Source organism: Camellia sinensis, chromosome 12, assembly GCF_055761805.1.
Source record: "Camellia sinensis isolate YWXY chromosome 12, ASM5576180v1, whole genome shotgun sequence".
NCBI lineage: Eukaryota > Viridiplantae > Streptophyta > Magnoliopsida > Ericales > Theaceae > Camellia > Camellia sinensis.
In genome coordinates, this window is record NC_138972.1 from 92,377,844 (window position 1) to 92,394,674 (window position 16,831).

A 16,831-nucleotide genomic window follows, 5' to 3' on the forward strand; every position below is an offset into this window, starting at 1 on the left:
GAGAAATAGTCTTGGTCATATTATGTGTGATGGTTGCTATAATTGCATCCTCTTGGCCAAGTGCTAATTCAAAGGTCTCGGTTAGACTCATTGGATGAAGCAGACGAACACCAACCCTTATGTTGGTACGAAGTCTAGAAAGAAAAATACCAATTTGATGCAACTCAAGCAAACCTGAAACCATATTAGCAAGTCGCTCAAACTCCGTAATAAATTCATGAATAGTGCTAATCTGAGACAATTTGGCTAATGAACTACACAGATCAATGTGCTGTCAAGAACCAAAACGAATGCATATGGCTCGAGAAAATTGCTGCCTAGTCAAAACCCCAAAGGACTATTTAATTCAACGATACCAAGAAATAGCATGGCCTTGAAGGTGTCCTGCAACCAAAGGAACCATCTATGCATCTAAAAAACCATTAAGTTCTTGATATTGTTCAGCCTGAAATAACCACCCTTCAGAATTAGTACCGTTAAATTTTGGAAAATCAACTCAGAGAGTTCGACCATGAAAATTTGGACAAGTACGTCGATTGTCGTCGTCGTGTTGTATAGGTGGATTAAGATTGATGCCAGGTTAGGGAAGGCGAGCTTCACATTGCCCATTCTGCAACATCATTTGGATATTTTGAAGAATGGTATTATTGGTTTGTTTATCACGTATCAACTATTGCATATTAGTAGACATCACGTTCATCCTAGTAGTAAGAGCAACAACTCATGTTGATGATGATGAATGACAGAATAGGAAGAGATGCAAGTTCAAAGATCGAATGCTTTGATACCAGATGATAGGGCCCTAGACTCTGAATTTGATCATTTGATTAGGGATCAGCCACAAACAATCCTTTGAATTGGGGGATTAGCCACCTAAACTCTTAATATTATTAAATCTCTTCCTCAAAACCATTACAATAAGCTTTCTTATATAAGAAAAATAACATAGACTTCCTAATATAATTAGACTTCCTAAATTGATTAGACTTTCTAAATTGATTTAGATAGTAATTGAAAAAAAGTAGACTTCCTAATATAATGATTTCCTAACAAAGAATCTGAGGAGAGAGAGGTTGGCAACATGAAGATGATAGTGGATGAGGAATTGGAGCGGCGGCGGCGATTCTGGTGGCTAATAAGAGAGAGTTTGAAAAGAGAAAGGGGATTAGGGTTTGGAGAGAGAGTGGTGTGACTTGTGTTTCAGCTGTGGATATGATATATATATATATATATATATGTACTATTATATATATGAGCGCATGACTTTGTATCTAATAGTGTGGTGGCTTCTCTTTCTACCACGTGACAAATTTTTCTATCCTAAAATAAAAAAATACTATTCAAAGGCGTGAGCAAGATTTGAGCCTAAAATATTAGATTTCATTAAGAACACTCTTATCATATAGACAACATACATATTATGATATTAATTTTTTTATTATTTGTTTTTATGTTTACTTAATTGAATTACACACGTATTATGTGGGCCACCCACTAATATATATATATATATATATATATAAGGATATTTTCATCATTTTATCTCAATTTGTCTTATGGACGAAATAAATTAAAGCCTAGACCTTTAAACAAGAGAAATGCAAGATTGAATTTTTCAACCCTAATTTTTTTCTTGTTAAAAAAGAAAAAGAAAAAGAAAAAAAAATTACTTGAAGAAGTTGGATTTGTTGGGTGCAGCTTTCCACTAGACTTGACCAAGTGGCCAACACCCACCAAGTCTGCTGATGAGACATTTTCTTAGCGTCTGTTCATATTTAGGAATACAAAAAGATTTGTGCATGGACGATTTCTATGCCATGTGGGAGGAATGGGTCTCATGTCTTTCTCTCTCGTCTCATGCCTTGTTAATTTTCAAGCAATTCAACAACCAAAATGGTAGTTACACACACAGAAATATAATACATTTAATGATTGTGTGATTAAAATTTATTTTAAATATAAATCTTTCAATATATAAATGGAATTGGAATTATATACATTTTTAAAGTCATTTTGTGTACATCAATTAGTGCATATCTTTATTGCTCCAACAACCACTTTGATACCTCAAGGACGATATTGATTAGTTCGGTAAATCTTGAATTTATCAATTAATTTGTATAGAAAAAAATAAGGCAAACTTTATTTTACCTTTCTATAGTTGGAGCCATGTGTGATTAATTTATCAATCAATTAATTTATCAATTATTTTATCTTTTAATCTTTAGAAATGATCACATAATCTTTGTCATTTGTGAACTGAAGTGCATTGTTAAACCCTTTAATGATTTAATGAAAAAAACTAAAGGGTTGTTTGGAATGTTCTAAATAAGTGCACTTTTTAACTTTTTATAAAATATGAGTTGAGTTTGAAATGATGTGGTAGAGAGGTGATGTGACTTAAATAGGATAGTGACTTTTTGACTTTTTTAGGACACTCCAAACAAGGCCTATAATACCCCTATATTTTCGTCATTGTTTGGAAGGCAAAAGGCACTTTAATCCCTGTATTTTATTCTATGTGCAATTTATCCTCTTAAACTTTGCAAATGAACATATAACCCCCTTATGTCTTCGATATTTTGACACTTGCAGCTAAGTTTGAAGAAATTTTTAACGGTATATTTCAATCCACAAACCACGTGAGGGTTATGTGATCATTTCTAAATGTTATAGTGGTAAATTGCATATGATCCAAACCATAAGGGGTAAAGTGAAGTTTGTCCAAAAAATAAAATATAAAATTCCATCTAAAAAAACTAGACAAATAAAAAAAATAAGCAATATATATTATTTTAAAGGTTTAAATAAAACATTTGTTATAGGACATAAAAATTATTTACAATTTGGTTTTTTTAATATTCTAAATTTATTAAAATAAAATCTACTAGTTGGTCTTGCCTTTTTGAGTTATTACCTATTGGGTGTGTTTGTTTTGAAGGATTAGGGTGTGGGATTGGACTATTTGTCCCACAGGACTAATAGTCCATTATTTGTTTCAAAAGTTTTGCTCCAGACTAATAGTCTCCCCGGACTATTAGTCCCATATCTGTGGCATTATCATATCCCATGGGGGGGTGGGATAGAAACTATGGGATAACTCATCCCATAGAATTAGACAATAAAATTACATTTTTGCCCTCTAGTATTTAATTATGTATTATATTTAGTAAAATTCAAAAAAATTTAAATGTCTCAATTTAAAAATAAAATAATTTAATTTAATTTTTATTTTTTGTTTAATTTATTTAATTTTTTAAAATGTTTTTTTTTATAGATATTTTATTGATGTTTTATTTTAAAATTTTGTTTATATTTTATTTAATTTCATTATTTAAATTTTAATAGATTTTTTATTTTATTTTATTATTTAATTATTATTATTATTTAAAATAAATTTATTTAAAATTTTAATTAAAAAATAACATATATTTTTATTTATATTTAATTTATTTAATTTTTTAAAAAATAAAATTATTTAATTGTGCAAAAAATAAAATAAAATAAATTTTTAGTAAATCTAGCTAACAATAATTAAAATATTAAAGCTATGTTTAATATTGCTATTACTTAGTAAATAATTGAAAAGGATAAAATAGTCATTTGAGCATTTATCCTTTTCCATAATATCTCAAACAAACATTAGATTCACTAAAAATAGTCCAATCCAGATATCTAATCCCATAACTAAACAAATATAGGATACAAATCCAGTCCAACCAAATAGTCTGGGGACAATGTATCTCAAGACTAATAGTCCGATGGATTATAATCCCCCCTTATCCAGTCCATCCAAACAAACACACCCATTAGGTACTATCTTATATTTTTATGCACCATTAAGTCCTATTATAATTTTCTTTCTCATCTTTACCCATACTTTGTTTTGTTGTATTTATTTATTTATTTTTTATAGTTTCCCGTTTTGTTTTTGAACTCCAAATTGCGAACCACGATTTGGCCACCAACCACCACTTCCGACAGCCAGCGACCACCTCTGACCTCTGGTAACTACTTCCGACCTCTAACAATATTTTTTTTGGCCATTTTTCATCTCTAACACGTCACTACTGCAACCTACTCAGATCTGGTGGCGATAAGAGAAAAAGAGAAAAAATAAAATAAAAATGAAGAGAATGAAGGAGAGAGATGAGAAACCATTACTAAACAATAATTCTCATCATTTTACGCTGTCACAAATCAAGACAAAGAATCAAAAGTTAGATTCAGTGATAGATTTATCATGCAACAAATCTCAGTCAGAGTTGCAGTGAAAAATTTATCACTGTTAAATTTGTTAAAAAATTTACAAATAGTAAACTTGATTTGAGAGAGAGGGGGGCATCACAACATTCTATTATGAAGCATTGATAACTTCTTCTTTTTTTCTTTCTAGTTTCTCATTTTTTTTGAACTCCAAATTGTGAACCACGATTTGGCCACCGACCACTACTTCCGACAACCAACGACCACCTCTGACCTTCCATGACCATTATTGACCTTCGGCAACTACCTCCGACCTCCGACAATATTTTTTTTGGCCATTTTTCATCTCCAACACGTCACTACCGCAACCACCTACTCAGATCCGGTGGCGATAAAAGAAAGAGAAAAAAAAATGAAGAGAATGAAGGAGAGAGATGAGAAGCCATTACCAGAGAATAATTCTCATCATTTTACGCTATCACAAATCAAGACAAAGAATCAAAAGTTAGATTCAGTGATAAATTTATCATGCAACAAATCTCAGCCATAGTTGCAGTGAAAAATTTACCATTGTTGAATTTGTAAAAAAAAATTTACAAATAGCAAACTTGATTTGAGAAAGAGAGGGGCATCACAACATTCTATTATGAAGCACTGATAAATTTATTTATTTTGTATGTGCCCTGTCATTCCATTGATAAAATACCCACACTTACACCTACAAATCTATAATTTGATAAATTTATCATTCATAAATTACTGAGTGATAAATTTATCACTTTATCACTGAATTAAGTAACAAATTTATCAGATCAGTTACACGTCTGTAGAAGATCAACAACACCTTTCAATGCACTGATTGGATACTTTGCATCCCAAACCGGTGATAGAGAAAGATGGTGGCAATGACAATATCGAAGATGGTAGATCGGTGATGGAGGAAGATGGTGGCAACGACGATGTCGAAGATGGTAGATCGATGATGGAGGTTTGCGGTGCTGAAGCTAGCAGATGAATTATGGGGGAGGAACAACGGTGATAGCAACGAGGGAGACAGACAGTGGTGTTAGGTGAGGGATGAGGAAAACGACGGTGTTAGTTGAGATGAGTGTTGTTGACAATGATAGATGAAGATGGTAGTTGAGCCGAGCGACATATATGGTGATGGAGGAGGATGAGGAAGAGGAGATGGTGTGCTAGTGATAGAAATAGGAGAGAGAGAGAGAGAGAGAGAGAGAGAGAGAGAGAGAGAGAGAGAGAGAGAGGATGTGTTTGGGTTTAGGGTAAAATCACTTAACTGAATGTAAAGGATAAAAATGAAAGATGGGCTAAATTATTTTGGGTCAGAACTTTTTGGAAATTAAGGGGTGGTTTGGGATGTTCTAAATAAGTGCACTTTTTGACTTTTTATGAAATATGAGTTGGGTTTGAAGTGATGTGATAGAGAGGTGATATGACTTAAATAAGATGATGAGACTTAAATAGGATAGTGACTTTTTGACTTTTAAACTTTTTTAGTATATTCCAAACAAGGCCTAAGTCCAGTTTGGACCGGCCTGTAACTCCCCCAAAAATCTAATTTTCATTGAACCAAAAAAAAAATTAAAATAATTATTGGTTAAATTAATTTTTAATATCCAAGTACATTTCAAGTTAATTGTACTTGTAGGATTGGATTTGGAATTGCTATATTGGGCCTGATGTTGGGTCGAGCCCAAATTAGGCGTAAAGCTTTTTATTTGTTTGCCAGGTAATATTGGCTGAGTCCAGAGTAACGTACATGCCATTAAAGCATCAAACAGTAGGTCTGTAGTCCCAACCCAACCAACCTTACTTGCGCTGAAAAGGCTTGCACTACACTCTTACGTACAAAAAAAACGTGACTCCATATGAGTTTGTTACACTACAAGTGAGAACACAATTACTTACAGTACAAAACAAAAATCAGTGGCTGAGATCAAATCTTACAAACCATCATGATCTGCAATCATACCATCCCCGGAGTGGGGGACACCATCTCACAGAACCCAGCATTTCCCAAATCCACACCATCCATCTCACACCGATTGATCTGAGCCAATTCAACCGCAGCCGTCTGATTGACACTTCGGAACGGTGACGACAGCACATGAACCGCGATCTTGAGGTTATACACAAAATCAAAGCTCTTCACCTTTTCGTAGTTGATCCTCATAGGCGCGAACGGACCTCCGCCGCCCGCGGTGGTGACCACCAGACTCCACCCCCACTCCATCGTCGGCAACACCGTCGCCGCCGGAAAACTCTCCAGATCCGCCGCCATCAACCGCCGGTTCGGCACAATGTGGAGTCCCAAATCAGAGACGTAAGAGTTGCCTTTAGCGAAGATCGATTCATCGTCGAGAGCGAACAAAGTGAGAGCTCGGAGATCCAAGAGCTCCGAGTACTTCACTCTCAGAGCCAGTGCGAGAACGCTGAAGCCGCTGATTCGGAGGCGGAGCATGGCGTCTTTGAGCATCAGGCGCATGATATAGAATCCCGCCATCGGCGGCGGAGGAGGAAAAGAGAGCGAACTCATTCGCTCGATGTTGCACGAAATCGGCGAGAGATGAGAAACGAAGCCTCGAAGGCGGTGAATAACCACGCGATCGTCGTTGTAGAGGTCCGGATCAGTGATCTCCATGCCGCCGACGAATACATTGGAGCTGTTTTTGTCGGAGGTGATTGTGATGCATCGGCTGGAGGCTAGGGTTTCGATTTTGGTGCCGAAGGCTAGCTTGCGGAGGTGGTGGAGGGGGTAGAGGCCAGCGATGGAGTGTTCTTGGAGGAGGAGAGGTACGGAGCAGGAAGGGCAGGTAAGGAGTGAAGAATCGGCCGGTGCGAAGATGGTGGCGGGGCCTCGCAATTCGGCGGCGGCGGCGGCGGCGGTGGTGGAGTGATTTTCTGCGGCGGCGTCGGCCAGTTGTAGGAAGCCGAGTTTGGCGAGAATGGGGCCAAGGAGAGCTGGTGACGATGATGATGGAGGAAACGGTGATGATGAAGAAATCGATGAAGACGAAGCGTTGTCAATGGCGGTCACGGTTGTGGTAGAGATGAAGGAGGAGGTTAGGATGAAGAGTTGCAGCAGTTGCAGGCGAGTAGCCATGGTTCGGTGTTTACGATTGTAGGGAGAGAAAGCTTTTATAGAGGGAGATTTTAACATTTTAAATGTAACGGTAAATTACACTCGCCTCCCTCATATATTTGAAAATATATATATAAATTTTTATTGTTTTAATATAATTATACTGAAATGTATTTTAGTAACATTAAATCAAATAGTGAAGACAAAAAAGAAAATTTTAAATATATATATATATATATCAATAAAGCTTGAGAGCTCGAAAAGTTGATAGCCCGATTGGCTCGAAATTGAAAACGACGTTATTTTTAATTTTATTTAATTTTTTTTCCCCCTTTCCTTAAACAGGGAGAAGGGAAAAGAGAGAAGGGAGAAGAGGGAAGAGAGAAGAGAGAATAAGCGATCAACCTCTAAGTGCGATTGTTGTTTTGATTCTGAATCTGAGCGTTGGGAAAGGAGATCAATGGATTAATCAAATCTCTGGAGCGCTTTCTTGAAACAGGAAGAACGTAGGTAAGACTGCTATCGGCCTTCATTGTAGTCTTCGCCTGAAGAGAATCAGTGATCACAGAACTATACATTGGAAGCAGAGTTGATTTTTTTGGTGATTTGTGAGATTTTTTTGAATTTTTTATTTAGATTTAGATTTAGATTTTCATGTGGGTTTGTTGTTGGGTTTGTTGATTTAGATTTTAATTTTGATTTTCATGTGGGTTTGTTGATTTTTTTTTTGAGTTTTTGTTTTTGTTTTTGATTTTGGTTCCTCTGTTTCTGGGTTTGTAGAGCAATGTTGCTGGATTTGTTGATTTTTTTTTTTTTTGAGTTTTTGTTTTTAATTTTGATTTTGATTCTGATTCTGATTCATCTATTTCGAAGAGTAAAGCAGAGCAGAGCAGAGGGGGAATGAAGAAGAGAGGGAAAGGAAGAAGAAAGGGGAAGGAGAAGAACAAAAAAAATATAAATAAATAAAATATCAAAACGACGTTGTTTTGAAATTCGGGACAGTCGAGCCACAGTAATTTTGGGCTACGTAGCGGGACTGATATATCTATTAATATAGAGAATATAACAACATTATTATTATTTTTATTTATTTTACTAACAAATAATTGATAAAAAATAATACTAAATATTATACAAAGAAAAATGCCCACTAATTAGGTGGCAGTGGGTCCCGCCATTAATGATGTGATGTTTTGATCTTGGAGTTGTATTTTTTTTATTATTTTTTTATTTTTTTAATGCATTAGTGCTATTAGTGGTGATATTTTTAGTGGGATGAATCATTGTTGTTATACAAATTAACACTTTAACCTAATAATAATTTAATATAATTATATTACTAAAATTATAGTGTATTTTTTTCTAATTTTTTTAAAAAACCTCATGAGAGGTGTAATTTACCTTAAATGTAATGTTGTGCCGGGCTTGGTGGGAAAAAAAATAAAATAAAATAAACAAAATGAAAATTGATGGGCATGCTTAGTAACAATTATAAATTACAATTCATTTGGTTATAAAAGAAAATTGTTAAACAATAATGTTAACACTTAGGGGCGAGCATGGTCTAGATTGGACCGGATTTGGGTAAAATCAGGACTAATCTGTTATCTACGGTTCCTGAACAATTAGAACCAATCCAATCCGTTTAAATCATGGAATCAATCTGAACCAATCCATTTAAACACGGATTGGATCGGTTTAGGACCGCAGATTTACATAATTAAATAACAAAAAAATATATATAACACTTTAATTTCATAAAAATATAAATATAACACCATATTAGTTTCACAATAGCAACATGTCTTTTCATAATAGCAACATATTGTTCTAGAATTTAAACAATCATAAGAAAATTGGTTCCACCATAAGTATTTAGACCATTACAAATTAACGCTAAAAACTAGCAAACAAAAGTAATAAAAAAAGATACTATGCGAGTTTAGGTTTGAATTTAAGTTTTATATGAAATAAGAGAAGATACTATGGAGGAGGGTGTATAATAAAAATATAGACTATTTGTATACGGTCCGGATCGGTTCCAATTCAGAACCGTGGGGTTCAATTCGGAACCAATCCGTGAACTACGAATTTTAAATTTTTCAATCCGGAACCGAACTACGAATTCAAAAAACCAATCCAAATCCACTAGATTGGACTGGACTGGATCGAATTACGGATTTCATGGATTCCTTGCTCAGCCCTATTAACACTTTGTTATAGTATATGCAATTATTAATTTGTATCAATATGAATTTTTCATTATAAATGTCATAAATAATAAAAAAAAAAAAAAAAATTGACATGATATACATTGCACATCTATATAACAATGGAAGGTTGATTTTGAATTCAAAATTGAAAATGTCTATGTGTCAAAATGTGGATCATTAGATTGCTTCAATCCAAGGGCTAAAAATGTCTCATTCTCATTTGTCCTACAAGGACATTTCAATGGTTGAGATCAATATTGTTATTCACTCTGGATGGTACAGATTTAGCCTTTGCTCTTCTTCTCTCCTCTTTCATCTCTGCCCAAATCCTCCCTCTTTCTCATTTTAGAGATATCCTTCTCTTTCATACGCTCTTCTCTCTCTCCCTCTTCATAGAATTCCTTTTGTTTTCTTTTGTTTTGTTTTTGCTTCACTCACAAAAAGAAAAACAGAGTGTTGGATTTGTTTATATAGATTTTAGATTCGTTAGATTTCAGATTGGTTGTTGTTGTTCAGGTTTTTCGTCGATTGGTGTTGTGTTTGAGAGTGTACATGCAAAGTCAGGGTTCAATGGAAGATCCAATGGTCGTCGATGCTGATGAATCGAAGAAAATGAGCAGCAACCTAGATCACGAAAACAGTGCGACCAAGTCTCTCAAGAAGAGGAAGAGAGCTTCTTTTTCTTCTTCTTCTTCACTGGTCCAGACATTGACCACAGAAGAGAGAGAGGCTCGAGTTAATGCCTTACGCGTAGAGACGGAGGGTTTGTTCAAGTATTACAAAGAGGTTTCAGATGATAAAATCAATTTGGATTTGAATGGGTGTGGTTCGAGCAATTTGGTGATTGTGTACTTGCTCGAAGAGACCACTCTTTCGCTCTCAAAATTGGTCGATCAGATATATAAGAAGATGAAGGCGAGAGAGAGTGGCTCTGCTTCTGGGTTGTCCACCACTGTTGCTTTTGTGAAGAGCACTGTGCTTTTCATTGGTCAGAGATCTTCGTATGAAGTCCTTAATGCTGATGCTGATATCTTAGAGGATGAGACAGAGTCCTGCCTGTGGTGTTGGGAGGTAATAAATTCTATTTATTTATTTATTTATATATTTGTGTTTTCAATTCATGGCTATATTCAATCTTTGTCTTTCTTCAACCATTTGAAGCATTTGTTGGGTATATTTCCTCTTCATTGTTTCTTAATTTTCAATGTCTACTATATATCTGTAGTCTTTGGGAAACACTATGGTATACACTCCTTTTGAAGGTATCATATAAGCATTTGTTAAATCATTTCAGATTTGTGTCCTTCTAAAAACTTTCTAAGCTTCAGAGCGTTTTTTTTTTTCTTTTTGTTTCACTCAAACATGCAAATTAAAGCTGGACCATGCTGAGTCATTTCCACCAATTGAAAGCTTCATAGAATTCTTTTTGTTTCTTTTTGCTTCACTCACAAAAACAAAAACAGAGTGTTGGATTTGTTTATATTGATTTCAGATTTGTTTTCTTTCTATGCTAGAGTTTGATTTGTTCTTTTTTTTGTTTTGTTTTTTTTTCTTTTGATTAATCCACATTTTCATCATCACTTTGTTTAATTTTAATTTTAATTTTAAAATTAAAAAAAAAATCAGAGGATTGCCCCGCTGGACCAAAAACAAAGTGTCGGTCATATTATATAGATTTCATATTTGTTTTGTTTCTATGCTAGAGTTTGATTTGTGTTAAATCATTGAGTTTGAGCTTTAAGATTTTCCAAAAACTTTCTAAGATTTTTTTTACAAAAAACTTTCTAAGATTTTCTATTTTTGGATCATAAATATTTTTTTAAAATTTTGAAAATATTTGTTTGAGTTTTATTTTTGTCAAATTTAAAAATAAATAAATTCTAAAAATGAAATTAAATAGTGTGAGAGTATGGACCTGTTTCATATGGAATGGAATTACGCAGTGAGTGTAATATTTATTTTTTGTTTGTTTCAATTTTGAAGACTTTTTTGAATCGGTATAAATATGTATTAGTCCATAAATCAGTAGCTTTTACCAAAAAAATTCTGTCATGTTTGGTTGGTGAGTAAGTGGAGAAAATAGTTCATAAATATTTTTCAGCCTCAAATTTTTATTTTATTTTATTTTATTTTTGTTGAGTTTCCTTTGGCTAATCATAGATTACTGTATAATTTTGAGTTTCCTTTGACTAATTATTAGTTTATGGTATCCTCTTTCTGTAATTTTGGATTAGTTCAAAATGGAATTTTATCATTTTTTATTGTTATTGGATTAAATGGAATTAGTTTTAAGACCTATGTTCTTTTGTCTAATCTTTTTATATAGATTTGCTACCAAGTGATTTGGAAAAAATATTTGACTGTCATATATGGTTAATTTTGTTTAAGGTTATTAAAAAAAACATTAAAAAGATTTTTTTATGGTTGTTGATTAGCATTGCTAATTTTTTGTTTCTTGGTGTCTAATTAAATTCAAATTTTCAAATTCTATCATTTTTATTGTTATTTTTTTATATTTTATATTTTATATTTTCCTCCTCTTTTAAATTTTTTTTTTCTTCTCTTTATTCACTTAAGCATGGGATTTTTTATCAGAGATACATTTTGTTTCAATGATTTAGATTGTTCCATCCAAAATTCAACGATTGAGATGCCTTTCATTTCCCCCCAAAATGCGCTCCAGTTTTCTACATTTGTTATAGAAAGACTCAAAGAATCTATAATTCTTTGAGGGCAATGAGTTTGCCACTTTACTGTTTATGTTTGTTTGTTTGTCTTCCATTTGTTTTTATCTATTTATATTTTCTTTTATTTTTGTTTATGAATTAAGATGTTTTATATGAGGGCATAGAAGTGGCACACAAAGTTGATTTCTGATTTCCCACAATACACACTACCTAAGAAAGGCCTTCATAACCATTATTGGACCATTTTTTCTTTTTTGTCAACCTTTTTTAGTTGAATTTATTTTTTCTTTTTGATCAGAACTTTGTTTAGTTGAATTTGAACAAGCCAAAATTGCACTATATGTTTCTTAGAGAGCACACAACATTATTTGAAGTGCAACTTTGTTTTTTACACTGTTGGACATTGTCAACTTAGTTACCAATCACTGAGATTATATTCCTTTCTAATTTGAGCCGAAGTTCAAATGAGACCAACCTGGGTAAGAATAATAGTGATGCTATAAGAAAGGAACAATTTTCTCCGAAATTATTTTGTGAATAAATTTTCCATGTACTACATAAAAGATTGGACAGGAGAAGATTAATCCCAATATTATTTCCTCCGTGCCTTTAGGCACAGGCATACATTTTTGAATCCTGATGGGACTTTTTTCTATCTATCAAAATATGCACCATTAGATTGATTTAATCCAATGGTTGAAAATGTCTTACTCTCATTTGTCCTACTTGGACATTTTAATGGTTCAGATTTTTTGGGTGGATACCAATGCTTCGAATCAGTTTTATATTTAGCTTTTCGATTCTTACCCTCAAGATTGAATCAATTCACACAGACATCTTCTCTCTCTCCCTCTCTCTGATTTTGATTTCAAAATTTAAAACTCCATTCTCTTTCACACTTCTTCTTCCCATCACACATCTTCCTCTTTCTACCAAGCTTTGTCTCTTTAGAAGTTTAATCTCCAGTGGTGATTTTTGGAATATAGCACCATTGAGGGGGGTGGGGGTGATTTATACCATCTGCCTCAATCTCTACCTCCTTTCTCTCTACATAGCTCCAAGGTAGAAAGCTATACCCCTTGTTGTTTTTTTTGGAAGAATGTGTGAGAATCTAGGGTTTTTATTTGGGTTTTGGATTTTGATATGATAATAAATATTTGCCTCCTCTCCCTCTCCCTCTCCCTCTCCCTCTCACACTTCCCCTCTTTTATTTGGGTTTGTTTTTCTTTTTCTTTTTCCTTTTTTTCTTTTTTTTGTTATCATTATGGAAACCATTCTTTCTCCCTCCTCCCATTTTGTAGTTATGTTTTAAACAAAGCTCTCTTTCCATTTGCATAAAAGATGGAAGCAAAATGGGACTAATGAGCAGTAGACCATGATAAAAAAAAATAGTATAGCTCAAACTTTTTGCTCTCATTTGCTTTTTCTATTAGATTATTTTTCTCAATCTTTCTTTTCTTATGGAGCTTAGTAAAGGGTGTTGTAGTAGTCTTTGTAGTTTTTCTGTGAGTGATTTTGGTGAATGTGAAGTAGTGGAATGAGATAGAATGGATTGGTATGACCTATGAGAAACATAATATAATGGCTTATTTGACTGACCCATGCACTGTACACTAGATTTCTTTTCTTGCCATAAGAAAATGTTGGCTTGGCCATTACACATTTTGGTGATTGTTGGGAGTATGTGTTGAAGATTTAAACCCAAAAAAAAAAATGTGCATAATGAGGATTGAAAAAATTGAAGAAAAAAACAAAAAAATGGAAGATAAATATAGATAAATCTCTTTTTTTCTTTTTTCTTTTTTTTGGTGAACACAGATTAATCTTATAAACAAAATAAATGCCTTGCTTAAGACAACATATGTTGGTAAATTTTGAGTTACTTTGGGAATAACTTTGTGCTAAGTTTTGGAATCTCCTAAGTTTGGAATTGCTGAGTACAGGTTGGTATACATTGTTTGATATTTAATTTTTAATTTAATTTGTTGAAATTGCAGAGCATTTCTTGGTGTGCTTTATGTGGTGTTCAGTAATTTTTTTTTCTTTTTATTATAGAACGTTAACGAGTATACAATAGCGCTGATTTCTGTATTTTGTTTAGGGAGAGCTGTTATTTTATTTGAGTTCTGTACAGTGTGTGGTACAAGTAAAATTGTTACAAGTTCTTTAAGAAGAATAATATTTCTTTATATTTTCTTAGTATCTTTATCAAAAAATGACACAGGTTTTATAAATTTCAATATAATATGTATAAATTACAATTGCATTTTAATCCCAACATTATTTACACCGTACCTTTAGGCACGGGCATACACTAGTCTTTAATATTATAAAAAGAAAAGAAAAGAATAAGTTCAATTTATGCATTTGTTAAATATTTTTGATATTACTAAGTCCAAGTTAAGAAAGGGCAATAGTACCACTCAAATTAGCAATTTCATATATATATATATATATATATATATATATTGGCGTATGGCCGTACTTAAAGGCACGGTGTAAATAATATTAGAATTAGAATATAATTGTAATCTCAATACTATTTAAATTTATTTTTTAATTTAATAAAATCATAAATTCATTATAAAATTTTGGAGTTCTCAAAAAACTCCTCACGAAACTTGTTTTTTACTTATATAATATATAACTAGATAAATAGATGTGCCTAGCATACATACAATTTTCACAAGAATACATACAATACTGCTTTTGCTTATATAATTATATAAAAATTGCATGTATGCCCGTAATGTTCTAGTGTATTACGAGCACACATATATTGTATGAAAATATGTGTAAAATATATTGAACAAAAAAGAGAAAATTAAAAAAAAAACAAATAAAGAAAAAAATAAAAATGGAAGAAAATAAAAAAAAATAAAAAGAAAAGAGAGAGAAAGACAGGATCATGGAAGGAGAGGTGTGAGAAAAAGAGAAAGTAAGAGAGAGAGGAGTAGGAAAGTAGAAAATATATATGTAGAACATTTTTGGAAAAATATATATCAGTCATTGTTTTATAATTTGAACAGATCTTAGCCGTGTCCTAATAGGACAAAAATATGTTGAAGATTCATATGAGGTCTACATTTACGAAATCTATCAGATATTCAATATATTTAAAAATAATAATTAATTGTTCAAATTCATTTAATTTGTGGACTAAAAAATTCATTAATATAATCTCCACTACACATAGTAAAATTTGACTCACAATTATGAGATCGCAGACTTTTTCATATAATATGAATAAAAATAAATGAACAAAAAGGAGAAAATAAACAAATAGAGAGAAAAATAAAAATGGGAGAAAATAAAAAAATAGAAAGAAAAGAGAGAGAAAGGTTGAATCATGGGATCATAAAAGGATGTGAGAGAATGGGAAAAAGTAAGAGAGAAAAAACGGAAAAATAAAAAATGTACATGTAAGATATTTTAAAAAAAATATATCTCAGCTATTATTTTTTAATTTGAATAGACCTAAACCGTCCAAATGTCTTAGTAAGACAAATGTGTGTAAAATAAATTCAAAAACCATCATGCTTTATTATACATGGAAAATGTTTGGTAGCTCAAAATTGTGTGTGGGCATTTTTGTTTTGCTGATATGTTTGGTTTCTTTTGTTTAAAAAATTTAATATCCCTAACATTACCCCATATAATATGCTGAAACTTTGTAGGGAGTTTGGTTGTTAGTAAATGCTATAACTTCAAAAGTAAATAAAAAATCAAGAATTAAAATTGCAAGATGAAGATCCGTACCTGTTTAGGGGAGACTGTTTAGGAACCCAAAATCATTTATCCAGTCATATAGAGCTGGTCAAAACAATAAATTGCAAAAACTCTTAGGCTAAGTTTGTCATATCCAAAATAATTCATATTTTTATCTTTTTATCTTTTTTCTATCATATCACTTCTCTACTTTTCTACACATATTTTCGTAAAAAGACAAAAAGTACACTTATTTAGGTCATCCCAAACAACCCCTTACTTTCTATATTTTTATATTATTCTAGACTATACGATTCTACGAAAATTAAAAAATTAAAAAAAATTCAGCGAAAGACAAAAATATGTCAACTTTTACCACTTTCTTGATAAAATGTAGCTTATTTTTAATTTTTATTATGATTTAATTTCAAAGTTGTCCAGTCTAGACAAAAGTAGAGAAATGGATGGACCTAATCCCTTGGGGCCATACCCCCATGCAGCCGTTACGGTGTACTAGAGAATTTGCCATGCAGAAATTTTGATCTTCCAAACTGACAGAATATGAAACAGAGTGCAAAATGCAGAAAATATTTATTTATGAATTTAAAAAATAAACCATGCACCAATTGAAACTAAACCGGTAAATGAACAAGCAATCAACTCATCAGTAAAGATTTAACAGCTGTTGCTAGCAACATGCCTGCAACTATGTAATTATTTTAAGGTAAACATGCTCGAAACTTCAAGAACGAAACCAGTCAAAGTCGGAAAGCAATAGACCCTTGCTGAGCAGAAATCACCTCGTCATTCTTTCTTTCCAATCCCATGAGACATATTGTAGATGCCCCGTGCCTGGAAAGAACGCATAAAATTTAACAAGAACGGTGATGCATCAATAATCACTTAAAATCGCC

The 16,831-nt window shown here is 32.6% G+C and overlaps 1 protein-coding gene across 1 annotated transcript; it reads right to left on the reverse strand.

The window, feature by feature from the left end:
* Nucleotides 1-4,170: 4,170 nt before the first annotated feature.
* On the reverse strand, nucleotides 4,171-8,164 carry LOC114287533 (uncharacterized). Its single transcript, XM_082899232.1, has one exon. The coding sequence runs from the start codon at nucleotides 7,385-7,387 to the stop codon at nucleotides 6,194-6,196; it is 1,194 nt and encodes a 397-aa protein (XP_082755358.1). The 5' UTR covers nucleotides 7,388-8,164; the 3' UTR covers nucleotides 4,171-6,193.
* Nucleotides 8,165-16,831: the final 8,667 nt, after the last annotated feature.